Source organism: Peromyscus leucopus, chromosome 23, assembly GCF_004664715.2.
Source record: "Peromyscus leucopus breed LL Stock chromosome 23, UCI_PerLeu_2.1, whole genome shotgun sequence".
Taxonomy (NCBI): domain Eukaryota; kingdom Metazoa; phylum Chordata; class Mammalia; order Rodentia; family Cricetidae; genus Peromyscus; species Peromyscus leucopus.
This window is the reverse complement of record NC_051082.1, coordinates 15884455-15912454: the sequence shown is the minus strand read 5'-3', so window position 1 is coordinate 15912454 and position 28000 is coordinate 15884455. Positions and strand designations below refer to the sequence as shown.

The 28000-nt window shown below is 49.7% G+C and overlaps 1 protein-coding gene across 1 annotated transcript; it reads right to left on the bottom strand.

The window, feature by feature from the left end:
* On the bottom strand, positions 1–28000 carry Tctn2 (tectonic family member 2). The gene is given in 19 exon segments (XM_028885774.2): positions 1–801; positions 1685–1773; positions 1860–1985; positions 3132–3288; positions 5684–5790; positions 6989–7100; positions 8067–8144; positions 9942–10019; positions 11394–11528; positions 14284–14349; positions 16623–16764; positions 17918–18041; positions 18909–19068; positions 19071–19104; positions 22379–22479; positions 25326–25521; positions 26973–27049; positions 27543–27650; positions 27807–28000. Coding segments are annotated over 19 exon segments (2100 nt in total). The 5' UTR covers positions 27889–28000; the 3' UTR covers positions 1–673.

The following is a 28000-nucleotide window of genomic DNA, read 5'->3' as shown; positions in this document are numbered from 1 at the left end:
TGGCCTGGAGAGATGGCTCAGTGGTAAAGAGCACATGTTCCCCTTTTAGAAAACCTGAGTTTGGTTCCCCTGTCTAGTGGCTCACTACAACGCCATCTCCTGCGGATCTGAATCCTCTGGCTTCCGCAAGTCATGTGCAACCGCGCGCGCGTGCACTTTAAAATAATAAAAATCCTCAAACTCACAGAGATCCGCCTGGCTCTACCTCCCAAGTGCTGGGATTAAAGGTATGTGCCACTGCCACCTGGCTCTTTTTTTTATTCTTATATGCTTGCATTAAGTCTGATCAAAATAAAACCCCTGTGATTAGGAATTCGTGCTGGGCTTCGGTCTCTGACATTCAGGGACACCATCAACTCCCCTACAACCAGCAGGCAGCAAGAAGGACCATTCTGGGCCACTTTGAACATCTGGATAATTGATTTAAAAACACTTAACACTAAACATTTCTACAAAAATAGACATTTTGTTTATTAAAATGTTTCAGAGAGGCCAGGTATGGTGGTACACGCTTTTAATCCCAGCACTCCGGAGGCAGAAGCAGAAGATCCCTGTGCATTTAGAGGCAAGACAGGGCTACATAGTGAGACCCTGTCTCAAACCAACAGGTTTCAGAGAGGCACACAGGCCTACAGGGAGCCAGTGAGTGGATGCTCTGAGCCTTGGAGAAAACTCAGTGGTAGATGGGGGCTGAGTGCCAGCCTTGGCACATTCTGATCCAAGGATGACTGAGGAGTGTGGCCAGCATGAGGAGGGCCAGCAGCAGCAGGGCTTTGGCAACACACTGGGAACGGGGCTCTCCTGAAAGACAGCAAACGACAACTTGTTGGGAGCACAAAGGTCCTTGTCCCCACCGATCACCAGGGAAACCAGGAATGTTAAGCAGGCAGGATTGTCTTCTCATAGGAGAGAACGTATAACCTGTTTTTCCATCCTGAAGGCTGGGAATTGGAGGTGATTCACAGCCTGGTGAACTATGCTATATACAGGGCAAGGCCATATCAAGCTCCCACAACCAGAACCAGAGATGGTGAATGGCCCAAATGACCCTTATATTATCTATATAATCAAGGGCTCCCCCAAGCTCCCACAACCAGGACCAGAGATGGGGAGTAGCCCAAATGACCTGTACACTACTTGTATGACTGAGATCACAGCAGATCCTTCCCTAGGCCCCTAAGCTAGTACAGGCAACCTATCTCTCCCTATCATGGAAGAAAGGACATGTACTTTGAGTTGGGTTTCAATGTAATTATGTCTCCTTGTACACCAGGAGTTGTATTACATCAGGACACTTTTCTCCAAATTGTACTGTGTTAAAATATACTGCCAATAAACCCCCTGGCATCGGACTCCCGGAGTTTGATCCAGTCTGGCTAAGTCGGGCTGAACTAAATTTTCTTTTCCATCTCTTCAAGGTTTGTTACCCTGCCTGCCATGACATTTGCAGGGACCCCACCCCATCCCGTAACAACTGAGTTATCCTGTCTTGACTCTGAAGATAATTATTTATTGATTATTTGTGATCACCATTAATAGTTAATAAAGCATCGGCAGGGGTGTGGTTCCTTCTTTTAAGTCTTTCTGTGTGTTTTAGGTTGTCTGTGACATCTATACATTGACTCTTGAATAGTTTTAATCGGCACAACATAACTGACAACATGCAGGAACCCGCCTTCCCTACCTTGGTAATACTGGGTCAGAGGGTACAGAAGTTGAGGCCAGCACAGCTCATTCCGGGTACAGTCATACTCCGTGAAGTTGATCTGGAACCTGTAAGAACACACGAGAAGGTCGCCGGAAGAACAAGTGAGCAGCAGGAAGGAACCGGCTAGCCCATCAGCCTCTGACTGGCTCACCTCGTCGGAGGGCGGGGCATCTGCGCAGGGATTTTAATGAACTGAACTGAGGCACTGAGAGGGAGGAGATCGGCCTTGTCCTCACAGGTGAGCCCACACTGGTACTGCCAGGTCACTGTGGAGAACCTAGAAGGAGAAGACTGTAAGGCAGTGTGGCCTCCATCCATCGGAAGTCTGACTCAGGACCCCAGGGAATCCAAGTATCGCAGCATCCATTTCTCAAGTCTAGACACAAGAGAGAATCTCCCAGTCCCTGTGCCCATCACTGGGTTCTCTTAGCAAAGATTGCTTGTCTCCAACAGTCTATTATCAGCTGGCCATTTATTGAGGGCACTCCATGCCTGCAGCACAGAACTAAGGTGCTTTTTACATATTATGTTAAGGAAGCCTCAAAACGGTACTGTGGGACTGGGGCATTGCTCAGTGGTGGAGCCCTGCTTAGGAAGAGAGGCCACTGACTCCATCCCAATGCTCTGAAGTAGATCTGATGGGGAAAAGGCATCCCTCCTCCTATTCTGGTAACTGCTCCCCAACTTTCTCTAGAGGTGGGGACACACCACTCGCCACTCTCCATTCAGCAGGTCAGAAGACACCAGTCTGAATCCAGAGCTTGCCTGTCACAGCTGTTGACGGTCCTGGTCATAGCACATGGTTCTGAAAGGAACATGTGACCTAGCTGGACAAATGTAAGTCTGCCCAGATCTCTTTTGACAAGGCGGCCTCTCGGCGACGCTGAGCTGGTGCGGGCCCTGCAGGACTGAGGAGGACGTCCCTGAGAGAGAAGGTAGTCCCAGGGCAGGGCGAGCCGGAGGTGACAGGGAAGAGGCCCTCTCTGAGCGTGCGGCATGGGGACTCTGACAAACTGAACAGCCTGCATCACTTTTTGCTACGTGGGACCTGTCACACGAGGGAGAGACGCAACACACAGACACCGTCATTTCTCAGATGAGGCGACTGCATGTCAAACTGTCCAAAGCCTCACACAGTTCCGTGATCTGAACCTCTGGTGCCGGCAAAGCCTCCAGCCAATGGCCACACTCTGTCGGCAGGGTGTCACTCAGGCTCACGGAGGCGTTAAGTTACACTCGGCACTGCACACGGCGGCGGCGGCGGCTCTCACGCTGGTTCAGTCTCAGACACAATGTTTGTGCCTTCTGCTCACCACAGCCAGATCCCTAACAATCCCCGTTGGCAAGTGTGCAGATTCCTGCCCAGCATTCCTAGCCTTCGTCCTGCTCTAGACTTTGGGCAACTCTCAGGAGGGGACCACACCTTGTCTCCACGCCGAGGATCTCCTGCTGAAACACCCCTTCCACGGACCCAGCTTCGGCAACGAGGAAGCGGATGGTGAGCTGGGCAGGGACTTCCGGGCAGATGCCATTTGCGCGGCTCAGGGGCAGGTCAGCACCTGCATCAGGGGCGTCAACACCTGCAGGAATGTCGAGTGAGACATCTGTTAAGAGCAGCTATCCACAGTGTCCCACATGACACCCTAAGGAATGGAAGGTGACACGGCCTGGCTCCCAGTCTTAAGGCTCTACTCTCTAGCAAGCTCTGATTGTCGTCACTACCATGGCTATGTGACCTCACGTCCACCCAGCAGAAACAGGTACTACTCACCTGGGTGGTGTCTAAATGCTTCCCTGTGTGGGTGAATGAGGTCCCAACCCACATAATAAAACTAAGCATAAAGAGTCAGTGTCTGGAGCTGCAGAGATGTCTCAGTATTTAGGAGCACGGGCTGCTCTTGTGGATGGCACAAGTTCAGTTCCCAGCAACCACCTATAACTCCAACTCCAGGGGATCTGATGCCCTCTTCTGGCCACCAAGGGCACCAGCACACATATAGCATAAACTTCCACAGACACAGACACACACATAAATAAAATCTTTTTTTTTTTTTTTTAAAGAGAAAATGAGCTGGGCAGTGGTGGCACACGCCTTTAATCCCAGCACTCAGGAGGCAGAGACAGGTGGATCTCTGTGAGTTTGAGGCCAGCCTGGTCTACAGAGCGAGATCCAGGACGGGCTCCAAAACTACACAGAGAAACCCTGTCTCGAAAAACCAAAGAGAGAGAGAGAGAGAGAGAGAGAGAGAGAGAGAGAGAGAGAGAGAGAGAGAGAATGATCAGAGTCTAAGCTTGTCCCTGAAAGCTCCCAAGTGTTTTGTTGGGAACAATGCAGGACCACAGTAAAGAGACACAGGCTACACCCCTGTAATCAGATTGGTGACTACCCTAACTGTCATCATAGAGCCTTCATCCAGTGACTGATGGAAACAGATATAGAAATCCACAGCCAAGCACTGGGCTGAGCTCTGATAGTCCAGTCAAAGAGAGAGAAGAGGGATTATATGAGCAAAGGGCTCAAGATCGTGATGGGGAAATCTACAGAGACAACTAAACCAAACTCGTAGGAACTCACAAACTTTAGACCAACAGCTGCGGAACCTGCATGGGACCGGACTAGACCCTCTGCATTCAGTAGACAGTTATGTAACGTGGTCTGTTTGAGGGGTCCCTGACAGTGTGATCAGGATCTATCCCTGATGCACGAGCTGGCTTTCTGGAGCCCATTACCTATGGTTGGATGCCTTGCTCAGCCTTGATGTAGGGGAGAGGGGTGTTGTCCTACATCAAGTGAATGTACCAGGCTTTGCTGACTCTCCATGGGAGCCTTTACCCTTTTGGAGGAGGGGATGGGGGGTGGGTCAGAGGTGGGAAGGCTGGCAGGGAGCAGGAGGAGAGATGACAGAGGAATCTGTGGTTGGTATGTAAAATGAATTTAAAAAATTCTTAAATTAGCCGGGCAGTGGTGGCCCACGCCTTTAATCCCAGCACTCGGGAGGCAGAGCCAGGCGGATCTCTGTGAGTTCGAGGCCAGCCTGGGCTACCAAGTGAGTTCCAGGAAAGGCACAAAGCTACACAGAGAAACCCTGTCTCGAAAAACCAAAAAAAAAAAAAAAAAAAAAAAATTAAATTAAAAAAAAAGTCACAGACTATGCTAGACCATCATCACCCTATCAGAAGTCATATAAAAAAGATATTTAAAATGCACCCTAGCATCTCTGGTTCCTATGGGTTAGATAAGTAATCAATTTCCTGCCTGGAGGCACTGTAATAACACTGCCAAGCGCAGGGTCACAAGAGAGCAAGTTAGGCAGGCCCTCTTAAAGCCACACCCCAGCCCCTGCTCAGTCCCCTACAAAGTGAACAATTCAGAGCTGAGTGAACGTCTCCACTTTCAGGCTGTTTCTTTTTGTGGACTGGTTTTGGATCTGGGAGGAAGTTGGTGCTGGGCTCAAACCCAGGGGCCCTGCACAGACTAGACAGGAAACTGAGCCACATTTCAGTCTGATTCACTTTCAGATCTTCCTGTAGAGAACTCTCCGGATCACAAGAGTACCTCCCCGTTTCCTAGCACTCGTGAATCTGATGTTTAGACATCTGCCCACGCTGGGTGTTGCACACAAATGGATTCGGAGGTCTAGGTTGTCTGAATCTAGGCCCCTTGCCCTCAGCACCACCTTTTCAGACGCTCTGACAAAGTGGCTTCTATAAACTACCAGATCAGCTCTCAATGCCAATATTCTGGGGAGCTCAAAGCAGCAGTGCAAATTGATGTGCGCTATAGGTCTCCGAGCCCAGACTCTCAGCGGAGGAAGCTCCTGGGGGTTTCCTGTGTGAAGCAAAAGCCACGGCAGAGCTGTGAAAAGCTTCCTGCCTGCAGTAGAGAGCGCTAGTCAAATACATCGGGCTCTAGAGCCATGAGTGGTACCCACAGGCTCAACAGCAGTAAGCCTCTGTGCATGGCCACACACTCACGTAGGACCTCCAGCCAGCCATCACTCAGATCGCCGTAGTCCGAGTTGCCTCTCCTCGCGACGTGTGTCGCTTGTATCAGCAAATCCAGCCTCTGGAGGACGTTCTCCCTGCGAGGGAGGAAGACGACACTTCTCAGCCAGTGGCCAGCAGGGCTTGTCCTCAAGTCCTTGTCCAAGACTGACCATTTGGTCTTTGCTGGGAGCCCAGATTAAAGGTTGCTGGAGAAACTGGCATTAAAAACAGGGTTCATGTGTGGGGGTATAAACTGGAGAGATGGCTCAGCAGTTAAGAACACTTGTTGCTCAAGCCGGGTGGGTGGTGGCTCACAACTTTAATCCCAGCACTTGGAAGCAGAGGTAGGCAGATCTCTGAGTTCGAGGTCAGCCTGGTCTACAGAGCGAGTTCCAGGACAGCCAGGACAATTACACAGAGAAACCCTGACTCGAAAAACCGCCTCCCCCTCAAAAGAAAGAAAGAATGGTAAGCACATTCAAACAGAAACTAGTACAGGGCTGTCTGCAGCAGTGCACACAGCCAAACGACAGAGAACGCAGCTGTCCATCAACCCAGGGGCATAAACAAGATGTGCTGTGAACAGACACAAAGGTAGTCTACGAGTCACCATAGAAACCAACGGAGTTCCAGAGCATGCTGTGACATGGAAAATGGCAGAGTGGGCATGATTCCAGTTAATATCCAGAACAGGCAAAGCCACAGGAGCAGAAAGCAGGGTACTTCATACCCGAGGCTTTGGAGAGAAGACCTGGGAAAGTAACTGCTTATACATATAGATTTCCATTTTGGGTGATGAAAATATTATAGAACTAGATAGAACCTTTCATGAGATCATGAAAAGCTAAATAAATGATATTCAACTGTTTTTTTTTTTTTTTTTTGCTTGTTTTTAGTTTTTTTTTTAAAATAATTTATTTAACTTTATTTTATGTGCATTGGTGTGAAGGTGTCAGATTCCCCTGGAACTGGTATTACAGACAGGCGTGAGCTGCCATGTGGGTGTTGGGAATTGAACCAGGGTCCCTGGAAGAGCAGCCAGTGCTCCTAACCCCTGAGCCATCTCTCCAGCCCTTGCATTTAGTTTTTTTAAGCATTTGTGTATGTGTGCATGTACGCAGGTATGCATGTACCATGGCATACTTGGGAGGTCAGAGGACAACATCATGAGTCAGTTTTCTTCCACCACAGGGGTCCTGGCCTTGAACTCAGATCATCAACCTCGGCAGCAAATGCCTTCACCTGCTGAACCATCCCGAGACCCTGTCTGTTTGACAACCAACTGAGACTCACCTGAGCTGCGTACAGTTCTCATTAATCCCCACCTCCAGCAGGCAGCCAGCGAGTGCATTCTCTCCAAACAAAATCGGTCTCAGAGTGGCTGATGCACACAAGCCCCTTCCAGCTGTAACAGAAAGATAAGTCTCCCACTGTTCTGCTAAATACAAGTCAAGATTTACTTCCGAGATGTCCCTGGAAACTCTCTCAGCGGTACCCAGCAGGCTGAGGCAGGAGCATGGCGGTTCAAGGTCAGCCTGGGCAACATAGAAAGACCCGGTTTCAATTAAACCAACAAAAAGTCTTAATGTTTATCCTTTCTGAGACAGGGTCTCACATAGCCCAGGCTGGCCTTGATTTGATTAAGTAGCCAAGGATGACCTTGAACTCCTGATCCTCCTGCCTCCACATCCTAAGTGCTGGGATAATAGGGATGTGCCAGCACATGGGGCTCAACAAAACAAAACCAATAATGGAAAGTAAAAAAATAAAGTGTCCAGTTTCTGCAAACTGGGTTATTGTTACGCTAACCCGATGGTTTCCAACCTGTGTGTCGTGAACCCTTTGGGGGCTACATATCGGATCTTTACATCACGATTCATAACAGTAGCAAAACTACAGTTATGAAGTAGCAATGAAAATAATTTTATGGTTGGGAGTCACCACGACATGAGGAACTGTATTGAAGAAGGGGTTAGGAAGGTTGAGAACCACTGGTCTAATCCTTCTGGTCTTTTCAAAGCCAAACAAAGACACCATTCTGTGCGAGAATTCCTGGACCAGATTCAGTGACTCCCTGCCAGCAGGGCTTTGCCGCTTCTGGCAGACGTGAACAACCCACAGTACAGCACTGGGTGCCCACTGTTCAGAGGGAACGGTTCTCTCTCCAAGGGGCAGCATGCTGGCCGCGGACAGCGCAATCACGCCTGAACCGCTCTTACGAATACCCAGGACTTTAGGTACAACGTGCTAGGCATCCTTGGGGTGGGAAAAAAAGCCACAGGAACACAAAAAGCAGCCCCTGCCCACCACGCCATAAACCAATGTTTCCAACTCCAGTCTGTCAGAGAGCAAATGAGCAAACCCCCATCACCTGGCCGCCAGAGGTGTAGGGCAGTGACATTCGTCCCGTTGGCGTGCAGGGCTCGGACCGGCTTGCCAAGCTGGTAACCTAGACACGGCAAACAAAGCAGAGGGAGCTGGCATCTTCGCTCACATCAGACAGCCTCGGAGGCGGAGCTTTGTAAACACCACCCCTGTGGCCAGCAGGGCAGCAGGTGACCCCAACACTTGGGAGGGCTGAGGCAAAAGGATGGCGATTTCTACTTACTGCCTAATGTATTGTATTTATCACCGCGTATCTAAAATGTTACCAACTCCACATACGTCAGCACGTCTCAGGGGCTGAGCAGCTCCACAGGGTATAACAGGCACCAAGGGGGGGCCAAAAGATCACGAGATGAGCAGATATAGAGCAAGCTGGGGTTACCCGTCCCTTGACCACACGTGAATGAACATGGACTCAGGAGACGTGAGCCCACGGCTTTGGTGGGCTCACCCACGGAGTGAGGGTGGCCTTAAGACAGCTGCAGTGGGGCTGGAGAGATGGCTCGGTGGTTAAGAGCACTGGCTGCTCTTGTAGAGGACCTGGGTTCAATCCCCAGCAACCACATGGCAGCTCACAACTGTCTGTAACTCCAGTTCTAGAGAATCCAACTCACACAGACGTACATGAAGGTCAAACACCACTGCACATAAAATAAAAATAAATAAACCACACACACACACACACACACACACACACACACACACACACACACAAAAGACAGCCGCAGCACTGAGAACCCCACCAGCACGGGCCGTGACTTCCTGCTGCAGGGATGAAGGACCCCACCTGTGTGCCAGCACCTCCCAAGCAGCTGGGAGGGGAACAGGGTCTCCTGGAGATGCTATCACAACTGCTCTGACTAAGGTGATGGTGGCTGCCACACCCAGAGGGCAGTGGCCACACAACAAGAGTATCAGGTTCCCCAAAAGGCCAAGGGCACCAGGCGGGGGCAGGGCCTACAATCCTACCTACTCTGAAGGCTGAGGGAGGGCATTTCAGACGCAGAGTTCAAGGCCAGCCTTGGCTACACACGACACCTTGCCTCAAAAACAAAATTAAAAAAAGACTCCCAGGAGCTGGGGAGACGGCTCAGTGGTTAAGAGCAACAGAGGACCCAAGGTTGGTTCCCAGCACCCATGCTGGACAATTCACAACTGCCTGAAACTCCAGATCCAGGGGAATCTGGCGCCCTCTTCTGACCTCCATGGGAGTCTGCACACAAGTGTCACATGTCAGTGAATACACACACAAACAAACAAAAAATAAAAATAATTTTAAATAAGTGACCCGAGAGATGGCTCAGTGGTTAAGAGTGCAGCCTGCTCTTCCAGAGGACCCGGGTTCAATTCCCAGCAACCACATGTCAGCTCACAACTGTCTGTAACTCCAGTTCCAGGGGATCCGACAGACACATATGCAGACAAAACACCAATGCACATAAAATAAAAATAAATCATTAAAAACACCACACATACATAAAATAGCCAGGGGTGGTGGCGCACGCCTTTAACCCCAGCACTGGGAGGCAGAGGCAGGCGGATCTCTGAATTCACATAGAGAATTCCGGGACAGCCAGGACTACACGAGAAACCCTATGAAAAACAAAGCAAAACAAAACCAGGAAAAAAAAAAAAACCACAAAATACAAAAATGAAAGACTAGAAGCTAGAGAGAATAAAATGTGCATTTAAAGCAACATTGTATATTAAAATATTAAGTTGCCATGGGAGGAAGTAGACTGCCACACGATAAAGAAACAGGCCAAGGAGACAAACATAACTCGGGATAGTTCCTTATAACCATGGAACAGCCCAGGGAGTGCCATCCTCAGATCTGTATAGACCAGCACTGTCACCCTACCTGGATTTCCAGAAGATTCCTTCTCATCACCACTGTTATGGCTTAAAAACTTCACTGTGAATCTCTGGGCCACTGTTCCTAGAGATAAAAGAAACAGGAGACATAATGTACGTCATTTCATTGGGAAAAGAAATTAACTCCCATGAGCCAGGCACGGTGATGCACGCTGTAATCGCAGCACTCAGGAGGCTGAGGCAGGAGGATTGCTTTGAGTGGAGGCCAATCTGAACTGCACAGAAAATTCCGGCTAAGGGCTACAAAGTGATACTCTATCTTTATTATTTATTTATTTACTTACTTATTTATATATATTTTTTATTTTCAAGACAGGGTTTCTCTGTGTAACCCTGGCTGTCCTGGAACTTACTCTGAAGACAAGGATGGCCTTGAACTCACAGAGATCCACCTGCCTCTGCCGAGTACTGCGATTAAAGGCATACACTAGCATGCTCAGTCTACTCTTTTCCTTCTTTTAAAATTATGTTTTATTTAGTGTGCATGTATGTGTGTGGGTGCACATGCATGGCACACATGCAGTCTGAAAGCACTGCAGGAGTCAGTTCTGGGAGATCAGGCTCAGGTTGTCAGGCTTGGCCGCAAGCACCTTTCCCAGCAGAGCCATCTTGCCAGCCCAATGATACTATTTATTTTCTTAGAGACTTTAGGCTGGCCTCGAACTCACAGAGATCCACCTGGCTCTGCCTCCCGAGTGCTGATGGTGCGCACACCGGCTTTTCATAGGGTATGCTGCTGTCTGCACGCAGACCACTGCCCGTGTGGAGACTGTGTGATATTTAATTACATGTATATGTGTGTCAATGTGTGCATGCCACTGCAGGCGTCTGTGGAGACACTTGATCTCCTGTGAGCTGCCATGTGGGTGCGGGATCTGAACCTGGGTCCTCAGGAAGAACAGCCAGTGCACTTAACCACTGAGCCATCTCTCCAGCCAAGGTACCATTTACTTTAAAGGCACCATTTTTTTTACCCTTGTTCCTTTGAGACCGGGCTTCACTATATGTATCTATACTGCTCTTTAATGCACTATCAATCCTCCTGCCTCAGCCTCCTGAGTTCTGGCATTACAAGGTGTGAACCACCATGCCTGGCACAAAATTACATTTGATGTCCTGACTTCTGTTAGGTGGTGTTGGTGGCGGTGGTGGTAGCACACTTCTTTGATCCCAGCACTCGGGAAGCAGAGGCAAGTGGATCTCTGTGAGTTCGAGGCCAGCCTGGTCTGTAAATCAAGTTCCAGGACAGCTAGGGCAATACAGAGAAACCCTGTCTTGAGGGAAAAAAAACCAACAACAAAGACTACTGACCCCTTGATTCAGTGATAAACACCCATGGTAAACAAGTGTGGCTTCACTGAAGGGTTATAGTTACAGAAACCACTGGAAGATAAAACACTTGAAACTCCAGGCATTCCCGGCCCCACATCAACATTACCCTTCTGGTGGGCACTGACTTCTGCCCTGATGATGGTGATGTCTAGTCCGCTGATGGAATTATTCTGCCATCTGAAAACATAATGCTCTTCCACGTTCACATTTCTGGGGGCAGATCCACTGTTTAAAAGTCTGTCTGCAAAGAAGAAAAACCCTCTCTGAGTTGAAGTCTGCTACTGGGGCTCTCTCTGCCTGAGTGTGCTCCCCCACAGCCCATCGCTCCAGCTCCCTAAGGAAGCCAGGCCACTGTTTCCTCCACGGAGCTTCCTGTGGTCCCAAGTCAGTGAGCCACATCCTCTATTCCACATCAGTCCCTGAATGATTCTGTCCCTTTTCTTTGATTCCTGTGTCCCGGGTACTGAGTTCATATGAGAAGTGTGCTTTTGGGGCACTCATGCTCCAGAAGCAGAGGCTTGAGGCCGAGCAGCTACTAGACAGTATGAGCTCCAAACACACAGCCAGGAACAAGGTCATAACCCACTGGAAAGGAATACAAACCACACCTTCATTCAAAACAAAGGGCTGCTGAAATCAGCCACACCCACACGCCTTCTCTGGCTGCATCCCAGCTGCAAAGCTCAACTACCAGGAAAGGCAGGCAGGAAAGGGGGCTGGAGAGATGGCTCCGATCCCAGGAACCCACAGCCAGCCAACGGAGGGAGGTCAGCTTCAATCCCTGTGATGGCCTGACACATGCAGCAAAGAATAAGACGCCTTGTTTCAAATAAGGTGAGAGATGAGTACCCACAGCCAAGCTTGTGCTCGGAGTTCCATGCATGTGCCTGCACACACACACACACACACACACACACACACACACACACACACACGCACACAAGCACAGACGTACGCATGCACGCATACACACACACACACACACACACACACACACACACATGCACGGACGTACGCATGCACAAACACACACACAAGCACGGACGTACGTATGCACGTGCACGTGCACACACACAAAGATTAGAAAATAAAACAGACAAGAACGAACATGCTGTGCCCTCAAGGGTTCTTAACAACCTAAGAGACGCTTAAGAAAAGGCTCTCAGAACCTGAGAGCTGGAGAGGACCCTGCGGTACATCCTCTCAGGGCCTGTAAGAGGGTGGCTGAGGTCACAATAGTTCACAGAAGCCACCCAAGCAGAACATGTGACAAAACTCTGCTGGAGCATCCCCCAACTCTGCTGAGCCTCCACCAATTCTTAAAGATTGATCTCTTCCTTTTATTTAAGGTGTACAAGGGTCCTGCTTGCATGTGCATGCAAGCGTATGTACCATGGTGTGTGACTGGCGCCCATGAGGGCTGAAGAGGGCGTGTGATCATCTGGAACTGAAGTTAGAGTTGTGAGCCATCATGTGGGCGCTGGGAACTGAACCCGGGTCCACTGCAAGAGCAGCAAATGCTCTTAAGCGCTGAGCCATCTCTCCAGCCCCCCAATTTTAAATTTTTAATTATTTTGTGTGTTTGCACATGTGTAAATACTCCTGTGTGCATTTGTGTGCATGCCCACGGCTGCATGTACAGGTCAGAGTTCAATGCTGGGTCTCTTCCTCAATTACTCTCCATCTTTCCTTTTTTCACATTTTATTTATTAGTGTGTTTTCCTGCATGGGTACACATACCCTTGCATATACTTCATACACACACACACACACACACACACACACACACACACACACACGCGCGCGCGCACTCATGTATAGGTGCAGGCTTGTCACAGTGCCTGAGTGGAGGTCAAAGGTCAATTTTCAGGAGTTGGTTGGCTCCTTTCACCACACAGGTCCCAGGGATTGAACTCGGGTCCTCAAGCTTGGCTGCAAACACCTTTACCCACTGAACCATCCATCGCTCTGGCCCATCATCTTATTTTTGTGTTTTGTTTTGTTTTTTGAGACAAGGTCTCTACTATATATCTCTAGCTGTCCTGGAACTTGCTATGTAGACCAGGATGGCCTTGAATGCATACAGATGCCCCTGCCTCTGCCTCCCAAGCGCTGGGATTAAAGGTGCCCGCCATCACGTCTACCCAGCCTGATTTTTTTGAGGCAGGATCTCTCACTGAACCTAAGTTCACCAACTCTGCTAGACCAGTGGGCTGCTGAGATGCGGGGATCTTCTTGTTTCCACTTCCCTAGAGCTGGGGATGTCATGCATGGCATTGCACCCCCCAGCCTTTACACACATGGCACGGACCACATGAACGTCTTCCCACCTGCATGGCAACAACCGCTCTGAGCCATCTCCGAGGCCCTCCTCCTTCAATTGACAGTGAAGATACTTTCGACTCTGGTGACGTACCTCACTAGGAGGATGAGACGCAGACAGACAGCCACTCAGCAGCCCTCAAGAGGCCAAGTGATTGCTGGGCTACATGGTGAGGGCCTGTCTCAAAAACACGAATAACAGGGGCTGGAGCGGTGACTCGTGGGTTAAGAGCAAGGACTGCTTTTCCAGAGGACCCAAGTTTGGCTTCCGGCACCCCTGTCTGGTCACAGCTGCCTCTAACTTTAGCTCCAGGGGTTCAACTCCCTCTTGTGGACTGGAAGAGCACTTGTACTGATGTGCACAAGCTCAGCCCCCACTCCAGACACACACACACACACACACACACACACACACACACACACACACGTAAAAATGAATCTTTAAAAAAATTGTTTTAAAAAGCCGGGCAGCGGTGGTGCATACCTCTAATCCCAGCACTCAGGAGGCAGAGGCAGGAGGATCTCTGTGAGTTCGAGGCCAGCCTGGTCTATATAGGGAGTTCTAGGGCAGCCAGGGCCACATAGTGAGACCCTGTCTCAAAAATAAAATCAAATAGAAAAGAAACAGCACCTGCGTTTTGTAGACGTGGCATGAACATGTAACACTGATGTACCTGGACCAGAGATGAGCTTGTCCAGGTCAGTGGCTTCCTCATAGGTTACTGTTGGTGTGACCAGGCCTAAAAGGACACAGAATTAATGTTTTAATTTCAACACTGTGGCTGAGCCTTAATCTACTGCTATTTCAGCCAGCAATTACGACTCTGAAGTTACCAGCCCTGCTTCTCTGGTGGAGGCCCAGCCACTCAGGCTGCAGCCTGGTGGGGAATCTTTTCCCGCAGGCACCGCCCTGAATGGCCTCTGCTGTTGACACTAAAAGCAGCTTTAACTAGATCTCTATCACTCTCTTTACACATAAGACTCAAAGGCTGGGGTGAAAACCTGCTAGCTCAGACAGATTGAGTAGCAACTAGCTGATTTCTCTCCTCGCTGGCACCTCCCAAAGATCTCATCCTTCCGCTCCACCCAACAAAAAGAGCTGCACCACTCCAGATCCCCCACCCTCCCTCCTTCTGGGGCATCTCCATCTCTCCCAGGTGCCCTCTGGTGCTCTGTGAATACTCTCTGTCAACTAGAAGCTAACTCAGCCTCCTGACCCAAGGTTAATTCTACTTAATTATCGCAAAAGCAAACTGTTCACAATGTGATCGAACATCCCCCAGCAAATTAACTTCCACAGCGCCATGTGATCTATCACGGGTGCCATTCACCTACTTACAGGAGGCTTATTGAGGTAACTGGGAGCCAGGCTTTGTGACACACACCTGTAACCCCAGCAGTCACAAGGTAGAAGGATCAGGAGTTCAAGGTCATCGTTATCTATATAGTGATTTCAAGGTCACCCTAGGCTATACTATCTCAAAAAAAAAGAAAAGGGCTACTGTGCAGCCATGCCTGTGGTGAGATCCGGCACCGTTTCTCCCCTCCTCCATCGTCAGAGGCTGGGTGGGGTCCCTCTGCTCCCGGTACCTCACTGTACCTACCCACAGTGGGCACTGCTGCTCTGTAAGAAGAGCTGCGGCACAGAATGAACACGGGCCGGTCACTTTGGAGGAGTCTGTGTCCCCTCAGATCGTCAAGTAAACTCCGTGGCCTGGCAACCCCGCTCTATATCCCACAAAATTGTGTCCCCCAATGCTCGCGCCATCCCTGGTCACAAAACCAAAAGGTGGCGACAAGCCAAGTATCCGTCAGCCCACCAATGGGCAAGGAAATGTGGCTGAGCCACAGAGTGGGATACACTCGTTGGCCCTAAAAAAGAAAATGTGAGACGCACGTGCTTTCAAAAGGCGATGCTACAGTTGGGCGGTGGTGGCACACGCCTTAGATCCCAACGTTCTCAAGGCAGAGGCTGGCAGGTCTCTGAGTTCGAGGCCAGCCTGGTCTACAGAATGAGTTCCGGGACAGCCAGGGATACATAGAGAAACCCTGTCTTGGAAAAACAAAACAAAACAAAACAAAAGCCCAAAAAAAAAAAAAAAAAAGGTGATGTTAAGTGAAAGAAGCCAGACACAAGGACCACAGAGCAAAATGTGGGGAGAAGAGGAAGCCCGGGTGAGTGAGGTCCCGAGTGAGGGTGTACTTGGACATGAGCATGGACTCCAAGACCAACTGGCCCATGGGAAATTAGCAAAGCCATCACTCATACAGGCCAGGTTCAAAAAAGAAAAAAAAAAAAATGGCAAAGCTTTCTGAGTGCGAGTGTATGAACTGTTCATCTGTATGTGAAGGGACCAGCAACTGTACCTTCCTCCTGGACAGTCAGAGCCTGAGCCCACAGTTTAAAGAGACCTACAGAGACCAGCTGGCCTCCCCTGTGCTGTACCTAATACACACGCCACGGCTGCAGGTTATTATATACAGTGGCAGTTAGACGACCCGACCTGACCTAGCCCAGGTTCTCAGTGTGAGTCTGTCTATCCTTCTGCGGTCCTTCCCCACCCCTCGGGAGGGTCCCGGGAGCCAGCTGCAAAGGAACGGTTCCATCGATGTGAAATGCAGAGACAGACAAGCGCTCAGTGGCTCACTGCTGAGAAGATGCCGACTCCCTCTGCTGGTACTGAAAGGTCTGGGGCTCCTCGGGAGTGTAGGGTACACAGCATTGTACAGGAAGCCAATGGTACTCACGGGACATTCTGGAGACCTAACTTAACTGACAATAAAGATGGGGGGGGTCGGTGCTTGGTCCGGGGTGATGGGACTCGGTGCTTGCTGAGAGGAAAACAGCAACCACATGCGCAGGGTGCTGTTCAGACAGACTGCACTTCTCCCATGGAAAACACCATCCTCAACCCACAGACAGGCCATGACGGACGCTGAGCCAGGCTTACACACAGGGGAGGGAGGGCTTTTTCCCAATTACCACCCCGTGCTAACCGCAAAGGCAGCCTACCTCCTGCCGTGCGGATCCTCACATCCTCAGGGACAACGCCATCTCGCTCTTGGTGCACTTCCAGATCAATGGCACATTTAATATCAAAATTCCTCAGGAAAGCCACTGGGGCGTCCTGCAGACACTGCCCGGCTAGGGACACCTGAGGGCAAGGGACAAATATGGTACACCGATTTCTCCTTCCCGTCTTAAGAGCATTCCCAAGCGTGGTGCTCAAGCCTGTGATCCTGCGCACTCGGGGGCGTCCAGGCAGGACTGCTCTAAGTTCAGGACCAGTCTAGGCTACAGTGCGCCACCCTGCCTCAAAGCTACCCAACTCCAAGTTGCTTTTCCGCTGCCCACGGCTACTGCTGGACAAAGTCAAGTTAGGACTCAAGGTGACCAGTTTTAGGGAGTCAACTGGAAGCCACTACTCAGTCGAGTCTTCTCTCATACCTCGGGGGAAGGGCCCTGGCCCTGTCCACGAACAAGTCATGATTATATTTAACCTTAGCGTTCCCTCATCACAACCTGAATTTTGAGGGAGGTGGGCAAGTCAGGGCCCCACACGGAATAACGATAAACTCTACTGCTAAGGACCACCTCCAGCCCCCAGAGAGTTTCAATAACATAAAAAGTTTCACAGGAAGCCGGGTGGTGGTGGTGCACGCCTTTAATCCCAGCACTCGGAAGGCAGAGGCAGGAGGAGGATCTCTGTGAGTTTGAGGCCAGCCTGGTCTACAGAGTGAGTTCCAGGACAGCCAGGGCTACACAGAGAAACCCTGTCTCAAAACAAACAAACAAAAAAGTTTCCCAGGCATAACAAACTGTCATGCATCCATGCTTTCCTCCCACAGGCAAGGTGTCCTACTAATGATGGACTTGAGAAAAAACAAAGATTTCCCAAAAGACTTTCTAGCCTTCAGGGATGTTTCAACATTCCGAATGTTATACACAGTCACATACTTAGAGCTTCTTAGAAATTGCTGGGGCTGGGGATGTAGCTTGGTGGTAGAGCACTTGACTGGAGTATGCAAGGCCCTCAGTTCCAGCACCACAGAAAAACACAAAACACCAAAAGGGAATGAAGTGGAGGCTGACCACCGCCTCCGAGGAGTCTGCACAGAGACTCCTGGTGTTGTTATACATGCTGTGACTTAGTGAAGACGGGTGTGTGTGTGTGTGTAAAGAAGGAGTCTTTTCAATCTAGAGACTGTTAGTAGTCAATGCACAGGAGGAAAATCAGCTGCTTAGGGGGAGAATCTTACGGATGGGCAACACTAGTTAAATCTGAGCGTTGAAACTGAAAGCGTTACCTGAGGGACGGTGAAATACCCCATCGTGGTCATGATGGGATCTCCTTGTTTGTAACCGGCATCCGAGAAGTCTCTTAGGTCGAGGTGCAGATGGGCTTCAAAGGCGGGGTCATGTCTAGGGGAACTGCAAGTTGGTAAGAGAGATTATCCATGGGCCCAGGGGGTTTGCTGAGCCTGCAAATAGGCTGAAGTTCCATTCCCCCCCACCCCACCCCACCTGTACCCTTAAAAAACAAAAAAAAGATCATTGAAAATACTACAATGATCTGCTGAGATACAAATCACCCTTTAATGCTTCCTCTTTGCTTTGATATAGGGGCTTATGCAGCCCAGGCTGGCCTCAAACTCTCTCTATAGCCAAGAATGACCTTGAACTCCTGATCCTCCGTCTCTGCCTCCTGATCGCTGGGGTTTCAGAGATACAACCCCAACCCCAGCTCTTCATTGTTTTATTTACAAAGATCATAGTTGTAAATTTTTTCAGCGAGGGGTGCGCGCGCTCGCGTCTCTGTGTGTGTGTGTGTGTGTGTGTGTGTGTGTGTGTGTGTGTGTGTGCACAGCGGTGGTGGTGGTGGAGGTGGTGGCGCACGCCTTTAATCCCAGCACTCAGGAGGCAGAGGCAGGCGGATCTCTGTGAGTTCGAGGCCAGCCTGGTCTACAGAGTGAGTTTCAGAGCAGCCAGGGCTACACAGAGAAACCCTGTCTCAAAACAACAACAACAACAAAGATACTAAAGTATAAGACACAGAAAGTTCAAGTCCCTGAGGGGCCCTGGCTCCTTCATCCATGCCGGAAAGTTGATGCCAACGGCTGGCTGGATCTGCTGGGTTTTTTTTTTTTTTTTTCTCAGTTCTTTCTGACACTTTGGGAGAAATGGTCTCGCTAACTGCAACCCAGTGAGGAAAAACATGCGACCCACGTCTAAGGGCCGGTAGAGGAAACCTGGTGAGCCTAGGAAGCGGTCCCTCCCGGCAGGGCAGCAGCTGCTCACATGGCGCCGTGGTAGAAGTGCCCGAGGAACGGTGAGGTGGACGGGGGTGAGAGCACACACAGGAAGGGAAACCAGTCGGGGGTCTCATGAGCAGGGCCAGCTGCACAGAGCTGGGGGGAGGGAGGGTTGACGTCCCCTCCGAAGACGCCGGAGAAGCAGGCCGCTGGAACAGCTCTCGCACCTCCGGCTGGCAGTCCTTGAAAACGGAGAAAAGGACAGTGAAGGCGCCTCAGCGCCAACCCTGGCACCAGCTGCAGCTCGCAGCAGCTCGCATGGCCACCCAGCCCCTGAGGCCGCCAGCAGCCGTGAAAGCAATCCATCTCCTCCCAAAGGGCTTTGCGGCACGAGAAGAGCTCCTTGGGGCCGCAGAGGTGGCTCAGTCAGTGAAAATGCCCGCCGCACAAGGACCTGAGCTCGACCTCGAGAATCTACACGGAAAGGCCAGGTGTGGTGGCCCACGATTATAATTCCGGTGCTGGGGGTACAGGAACAGGGGATCCCTTGGGCTCACTAGACAGCCAGCCTACTCTGCCAGCTGCAGGTTCAGTGAGGGGGTCCTGTCTCCAAAAAAAATAATAAAATAAGGATGCATGGTACCTAAGGCATGACACCCAAGGCTGTCCACAAATGTGTGCACACATGAGCAATAACACACACACACACTGTAGACACATCACCAAAAACCAGGACCAGAGCCATGTGTGTGATCCCAATTACTCAGGATGCTGAGGTAGGAGGACCAAAAGTCCAAGGCCAGCCTGGGCAACTTAGCAAGACTCTGTCTCCAAAGTTAACAAAGTAACAGAGAAAGGCTGGGTACACTACTCAGTGGTATCCTGGCATGTGTGAGGCCTACAGTCAATCCCAGTACCTCAAAATCGAAATTGACATCATGCACAAAGTACAAATGGGGGTTATCTGAAGACGTCATCGACACAAAATATAATTGGTGTGTTTGTCTATCTATTTATTTAATTTGAGACAAGTTCTCTCTGGGTGGAACTCATGATGTAGACCAAGCTGGCCTCGAACTCACAGAGCTCCACCTGTCTCTGCCTCCAGAGTGCTGGGATTAAGGGTGTGCGCCACCACGTCCTGCTACCTACTGCCTTTTGGTTTCTTGTTATTTGGAGACAGGTCTCACTGAGAAGCTCTGACTAGAACTAGCTATATAGACCAGGGCTACCTTTTTTTTTTTTTTTTAAATAACATGTTTAGTTTATTTTATGTGTATGGGTGTTCTGCCTGCATGTAATGCCTGTGCATACACGTGCACCACCACATCTGGCCCCGCTCTTTCCTTATGAGAGAGAAGTCTCCCGATGTAGACCAGGCAGGCTTCACGTTCATGACGATTCTCGGTTTTAACCTCCCCGGAGCTAGGCTTTGCTGACAGTAGTGGCTAACATAATACACAATACAACCAGCTCCGCGGGCGGGTAGTGAAGGAGGTCACATTACTGTGAGTGACAGACTGGGTACAGCCTGGCAGTGCCATGAGCATGCGCCTGCTGACTCCAGCCGTCCCGATCATGTCCATACACTTCAGTGACACATGGGTGCACGTCACTCTAACACAATGACAAAAACCAGCCACTGCAGGCAGGTTTCTGACGGCCACTTCTTCTTTTTTTTTTTTTTTTTGGTTTTTTTGAGACAGGGTTTCTCTGTGTAGCTTTGCGCCTTTCCTGGAACTCACTTGGTAGCCCAGGCTGGCCTCGAACTCACAGAGATCCGCGGCTCTGCCTCCCGAGTGCTGGGATTAAAGGCGTGCGCCACCACCGCCCGGGTGATGGCCACTTCTTTTGCGTTTGTTTGTTTTGTTTTTTTGAGGGTCTCGTGTACCCCAGGCTGTCTGATAATCTGTGAGGTTGCTGCGGCTGACCTGTAACCCGATTCTCCTCCCCAGTACTATGGTGATGTGTGTCCCCTGGTGTGTATTTAATATCACGGGGTGGTGGTTGTTGCTTGGTATCACCCATCTGCCATTCCAGCACTTGGGAGTTGGAAGCAGGAGAATCAGGAGTTCAAGGTCACCCGTAGCTATGTGAGACCCTGTCTCAAAACAGCTAAGCACACAGGTCTTTGTGCACTGCCCTCCTCTGACTCAGGCAGGCAAGGCTGTCGTGGCGGGGGTCATACCACACAGGCAGAGGGAGGAGCAAGCCAGCCAGGGCTACACAGCAAGACCATGCTCAAGAGCAGTAACCATAGCCCTTTAATCCCAGCACTCGGGAGACAGAAACAGGCAGATCTCTGTGAGTTCGAGGCCAGCCTGGTCTACAGAGCAAGTTCCAGGCTAGCCAACATTATACGATGAGACTCAAAACAAAAGAACAAAAACAATAACAAAACACTGCATTTTCCCAGGGGGAGAAGCAAAAATATCTCAACCACATACAATCATATTTGTGCAAAATTCCCTGGGTACTATCGAACATGCTTCTCATTTCTCTTAAATTTAAGATTTTAAGATGTGTTATTAGAAACCAGGTGTGGTGGTTTGTGCTTCAATCTTGGCGCTCAGGAAAGCTGAGGCAGGAGGATTGCCTTAAGTTTGAGGCCAGCTTAGATTACACAGTGAGACCTTGTCACCAAAATAAATAAATAAATAAATTAAATTAAATTTAAAAAGGTGTGTGTGTGTGTGTGTGTGTGTGTGTGTGTATGTGTGTGTGTGTGTGTGTGTGTGTGTGTGTGGTGTGTGTGCTGGCAATGGAACTCAGCATGTCAAGGTACTTGCTGCCAAACCTGAGTTTGATTCCTGGAACCTCCTACAAGCTGTTCTCTGACCTCCACATGTACACTGTGGCAAAAGCCTCTATAACCACCCCCCAACACACACACACCACACACACACACACACACACACACACCACACCACACCATTCGCCACAAATAAATAAATGTAATAAAAATTTTATAGTAAGATTAAAAGCATCCTTTAGCTATACCTTTCCCAACTGTGAGTTTACCCAAAGACATAGACTTTTCTCTTTTCTCCACAAAGTACAGACTCTACTAGAAGAGAAGATACTCAATTCAAACACAATCTGCAAGCCAGGCAGCAGTGGTACATGCCTTTGATCTCAGTACTTGGGATCTCTGTGAGTTCGAGGCCACCCTGGTCTACAGAGCAAGATCCAGGACAGCCAGGACTACACAGAGAAACCCTGTCTCAGAAAAACAAAACAAAACACACAATCTGTAACTCGGAGGTGGAGGAAGGAAGATCAAGAGTTCAAGGCTACCCCTCTGCCACACTGAGAGTTCCAGGCCAGCTTGGGCTACATGAGACCCTATCTGGAAAACAAACAAACCAATGATTTAAACATGAAATATAATCCCTGTTGTCACCTATCCAAAGCTGCAGGGGTGGGGTGGGAAGGGATGGGACGGACGGATGGACGACGACACACAACTGATGGTGTTTCCCAGTGCTCTCAGGTAGCCTGGTAAACAGAACTCACTTGGTCACAGCAGCAACGAATGTCACAGGCCTTGGCTGTCAAGTCGCAAGGGCAGGGACCCAGAGGATGATAGACTTGGTTAGGAATGACAGTCGTGTTATCTGAAAAACACATATGAGCAGAAAAAGCTTAGCTATGAAGCAGTTCCACAAAGCATGGACACATTTTTGAGATTTACAAAAGGCTGAATCATGATGTATAAGAGTGATTGCGTGCGTCCGTGCGTGTGTGCGTGCGTGCGTGCGTGCGTGCACGTTAGTGTGTGTGCATGCATGTGTATGTGTGACATCATGTGTGTGGAAGCAGAGCAGGAAGTCAGGTGTTTTCTCTTCACCTTAGTTGCTGTTGGTTTTGACTCCGGATCTCACTATATAGGCCTGGCTGTCCTTGAACTCAGAGAGATCCACTTGTCTCTGCCTCAAGACAGCCAGGACTTCAGGTGTGCACCACCATGCCAGGTATTCTACTTTATGTTTCTAAAGCAGAGTTTCTCACTGAACCTGGAACTCCCTGAATTGGCTAAGCTAGGTGGACATGGAAACCTAGTATGGAAAATACTTCAAAGATTAATTTTGGCTGGGTGATGGCAGTGCACACCTTTGATCCCAGCACTTAGGAGACAGAGGCAGGAGGATCTCTGTGAGTTCAGGGCCAGCCTGGTCTACAGAGTGAGTTTCAGGATAGCCAAGGATACACAAAGAAACCTTGTCTCCTAAAAAAAAAAAAAAAAAAAAAAGATTTATTTTGAATTATGTGTGTGTGTGTGTGTGTGTGTGTGTGTGTGTATGTGTGTGTGTACATGAGTGTGGGTGCCAGGTAAGATCATTGGAGCCTCCAAAGCTGGAGTTCCCCATCTGTGAGCCACCCAATCAAGGAGCTGGGAACTGTATCTGGGTCCTCTGGAAGAACATGCACCCTTCACCCCTGAGCATCTGCAGCCCACATAGAAAAACACTTTCAAAGCAAGGGCCTCCTGCAAGAATTTTCCTCTTTACCAGCTTTCTCCAGGAGCTTTCCAAAAGACACACTGGATATGTTCTTGGCTCGTTTTGCATTTTAAGCATTACAAAAAACACTGCTTTCTTCAGAAAGACTCCTTTTTCTTCCTTTAAAACATGTTTGATCTGGGTATGGTGGCTCGTACCTGTCATCCTCGCACTTGGGAGGCAAAGGCAGGAGGGTCAGGAGCTCAGGCTAGCCTCGGGTACATGGTGTGCTCCAAGGTCATCCTGGGCTATGTGAGTCTCAGAACACCAACTGAAATTAGGGCATGGTGGTGCACACCCATGATCCTAGCATTCAGTCTCTGAGGTAGGATGGTTCTGAATTAGAGTCTAACTTTAGCTCAGTAAGATCAAGTCCAGCCATAGCTACACAGGCAAGAGATGCTGAAGCCTGCTGCAGGCAAGAGAACCACGGTGGTAACTTACAGCAAGCAGGCCTCGTGGCTTTTTTTTTCTTTTTAGAAACATAGTATTATGATGTAGCTCAGGCTGTCCTCAACTTACTATGTAGCCAAAAACCATCTTGGGGGCTGGAGAGATGGCTCAGAGTTAGAGCCTGCTGCTCTTCAAAGTCCTGATTCAATTCCCAGCAACCACATAGTTGCTCACAACCATCTGCAATGAGATCTGGCGCCCTCTACTGGTCTACTGGCATACATATATAAAATAATAAATAAAAAAAAAAAAAAAAAAAAAAAAAACATCTTGGATTTCCTAATCCTCCTGCCTCTGCCTCCCAGTGCTGGGATTACAGACAAACATGACCTTGCTCCGTTTTCTGCATTGCTGGGAATTGAACCCACAGCTTTGAGTGTGCTAGGCAGGCACTCTACCACACGAGCTGCGCCCACAGTCCCTTTTTTTTGAGTTTTAGAAAGACGTTTATTATAGACTCATAGGTGGGAGCTGAAGAGGGAGAAAGAGAGCCACATCATTGAGCGAGGCACAGAGGTCAGCCACATGGTGGACCTGGCTACCACGTAGAGCCACGTAGAGAATGCATGCTTAGGCTCCTGCCATCATCTGCCCAGCAGAAGAGAAGAGAAAGGAGTGCTGTGCCCTTTCCAGTCAGCACTGAGACAGGCAGCCAGCCTCCATTAGTGTTTGACCAATAATATCTTAAGTAGAGCCACGGGAATCAATGCATGGAAACAAATTATACCTTCTCCCCAAAGGACATAAAGTGGTTACAAAAGATGTGTCAGGAGAGCCAGACGTGTGCGTGCGTGTGTGTGTGTGTGTGTGTGTGTGTGTGTGTGTGTGTGTGTGTGTGTGTGAATTTGAGACACGGTCTCTCTATGTCGCTTTGGTTGTTGTGGAACTCACTATGAGACCAGGCTGGTCATGAACTCACAGACATCTGCCTGCCTCTGCCTCCCAAGTGCTGGAATTAAAGGCGTGTGCCACCAGCCACTTGGCTAGATCTTAATTAAATAAAATGATACAAAGCAAAAACCTCAAAAACAAACAAAAATAGTACATTTAGGAAGGCAGAAGAGATTCAAAAGTTGAGTCTAGGTGTCTGGAAAGAAGGCTAGTGGTCAAGAGGACCCTCTGTTGCTGCAGAGGACCTGGGATCTGCATGTAATTCCAGGTACTTGGGATCTGATGCCCTCTTCTGGCCTGTTCAGAGTCCTGCAGACACACAGTATACATATACTCACCCAAACACACACACATACATTAAAAAAAAGAAAAAAAACTAAACTCAGGAGGCAGGGGCAGCAGATTTCTGTGAGTTCAAGGGCAACCTGGTCTACATAATGGGTTCTAGGCCAACTAGGGCTACACAGTGAGACCCTGTCTCAAACAAACAACAACAAATCAAAATAGCAGTAACAAAAACAAAATAACAACCAGAGAGCCCCATCTCGTAACTGCCCACACTACACAATCTTCAGATGGTGACAGACAGAAATGTTTTGATCACAGATGTCTCTTGCCTGATGCACTGTGGGTCACAGAGGTGTTGGGGTAAATCTCCGCCTGAATGAGCAGGTGCGCTAAACAGGATGCATTGTGGGAGGCGGAAACCAGCAGAGTCTGCAGGATGCACGGGAGCTCTGCGGAGGAGGCGGTCCCGTTCACGGAGCACCAGTGCAGACCCCTCCTCCACCGTACTGTCACTTCCAGCCCGTTCTGAAAGGAAAACATGGCTGTGACTCACCGGGAGCAGCTGTAATGCTGAGAACCCGTCCCAGGACACCCTGTAAACGCCCTCGTGAGCCTCGCTTCGCTTGACCAAAGAGCCGGATACAAGGTGGCTCAGTTCACAGAAGACCTGACGATGCGAAGATGGCTGCACCCACTTCACTTTCAACCAATCTGTGGTACCCAAGCTCTGGATCTCTTTTCATGATTACTTTTGTTATGTAGCGTGTATGTGTGTGCGTGTTATTTAGTGAGTGTATATATACATGCACATGCATGTTGCTGGGGCTGACATAGGGCTTCACACATGCTGGACAAACACTCTACCTACTGAACCATGTTCTCAGTTGAATTCCTCATTTTTTTTTGGGGGGGGGTGTGTTTTCAAGACAGGGTTTCTCTATGTAGTTCTGGTGCCTGTCCTGGAACTCACTCTGTAGCCCAGGCTGGCCTCGAACTCACAGAGATCCGCCTGTCTCTGCCTCCTGAGTGCTGGGATTAAAGGCGTGCGCCACCACTGCCTGGTTTGAATTCCTGATTTTTAAAAATTTTTTCTTTTTATTTATGAGTGTGTTTGTATGTGTACATGCCGTGTGTGTGTGTGTGTGTGTGTGTGTGTGTGTGTGTGTGTGTGTGTGTACCAACAGTGACCCAAAAAGAATGCTAGATGCTTGGGGATGGAGGGATGGCTCAGTGGTTAAAAGCACTGGCTGCTCTTCCAGAGGACCTGGGTTCAATTCCCTACACCCACATGGCAGCTCACAACTGTCTGTAACTCCATTTCCAGAGGATCCGGCACCCTCACACAGACATACATGCAGACAAAACACCAATACACATAAAATAAAAATAAATAATTTTTAAAAAAGGATGCTAGATGAGTTACAGAGCTAGAGTTACAGGTGTTTATTAGCCACCAGTACTAGGAACTGGCCTCTGGCTCTTTCTTTGGAAGGAACTCTTTTTATTTTATTTTTTTATTTATTAAGTATACAGTGTTCTGTCTGCATGTGTCCTTGCAGGACAGATGAGGGCACCAGATCTCATTACAGGTGGTTGTGAGCCACCATGTGGTTGCTGGGAATTGAACTCAGGACCTCTGGAAGGGTAGTCAGTGCTCTTAACCTCTGAGCCATCTCTCCAGCCCTGGAAAGAACTCTTAAGCACTGAGCCATGTACACAGCTCCATTTCCAGATTTTCTGTTTCTTTTTTGAGACAGGGTCTCCCTGTGTATCTCTGTCTGCCATTGAACCTGCTGTGTAAACAAGGCTGACCTCAAACCCATCTGCCTGTTTCCAGAGCGCTGGAACAAAAGATGTGCACCACCATGTCCATCCCCATTTCCTAATCTTACACACACACACACACACACACACACACACTTACAGCCCTGCACAAAGCCTAAACAGGAGGCCTCTACAGGTGCCTCGGGTCTTACCACACCAGGGCTCACGGTCACATTCCAATCTCCTGTATCATTGCTGAGACCACCACAAGTAGGAAATGGTAACACTCCTAAGGGAGAAATTAACGCAAGGCATCAGGGTCTGGCAGCTAAGGGGAGTCGAGAGTCCTAAGATGGGAATCCCCAGACACACCGCATGAGACTGGCCAAGCAGTATGTCTCCTTCCTCCTTTGTCAATGGGACAAAGAGATCCTACTGTTCTTATGAGAACCCTGAGATGCTGTGTGGGAATCTCAGGGGGCTAGCTCAAAGAATACTGGCCAATTTTTTTTCTTTGAAAAAAAAACAAAACAAGCCTCACTATGTAGACCAGGCTGGCCTGGAACTCGCAGATCCACCTGCCTCTGCCTCCTCAGTGCCGAGATTAAAGGCACGTGCATGCCATGCCTGGCTTGTTGGCCACTTTTATTTCAAGCTCCCGTTTCCAGAGCCTGTCCCCGGGGCCTCTTTGTTCTACAACACACAGAGACACTGCCTTTCTTCCCCACCCCCAGCAGCTCTGCGGGCAGCACCCGCGCTCCCAAGAAAAGCCAGACTCTTACCCTTCTCGACCTGCAGCGGAGTCAGAGACACGGTGACATCCTCACCGCCTCCGACCAGGGACGCGCTGACCTCAGGGCTGGACATTCGGATGAAAGGTGGGATGAAAACTAGGAGAGAGGGAAGGGTGCGGGGAAGGGTTAGCCAGTGCAGAACCTGTGCCTGGGGTGCGCGTGCTGGCTTTTTAGATGGCCCTGGCTTCCGGGTCCTAGGAGCTCCAGGTTCCCTCAGCCTGGGCCATGCAGGCCATACCCCGCCATACACACCCGGGTCCCCACGCAGCGGTCCTAGGACGTCCTGCAGCAGGAGGAGCCCCCAAAGGAGGCCGAGCGGTGACAGAGATCCCATCCAGGGGCCAGATCAGCCTCACAAGCCCGCAGTGGTCCGGAGGAGAGAAAGCTGCAGTCTTCGCCGCCCGGCCGACGCCATGTTGCCAAGCTGAACGCCCGCAGCCATGGCA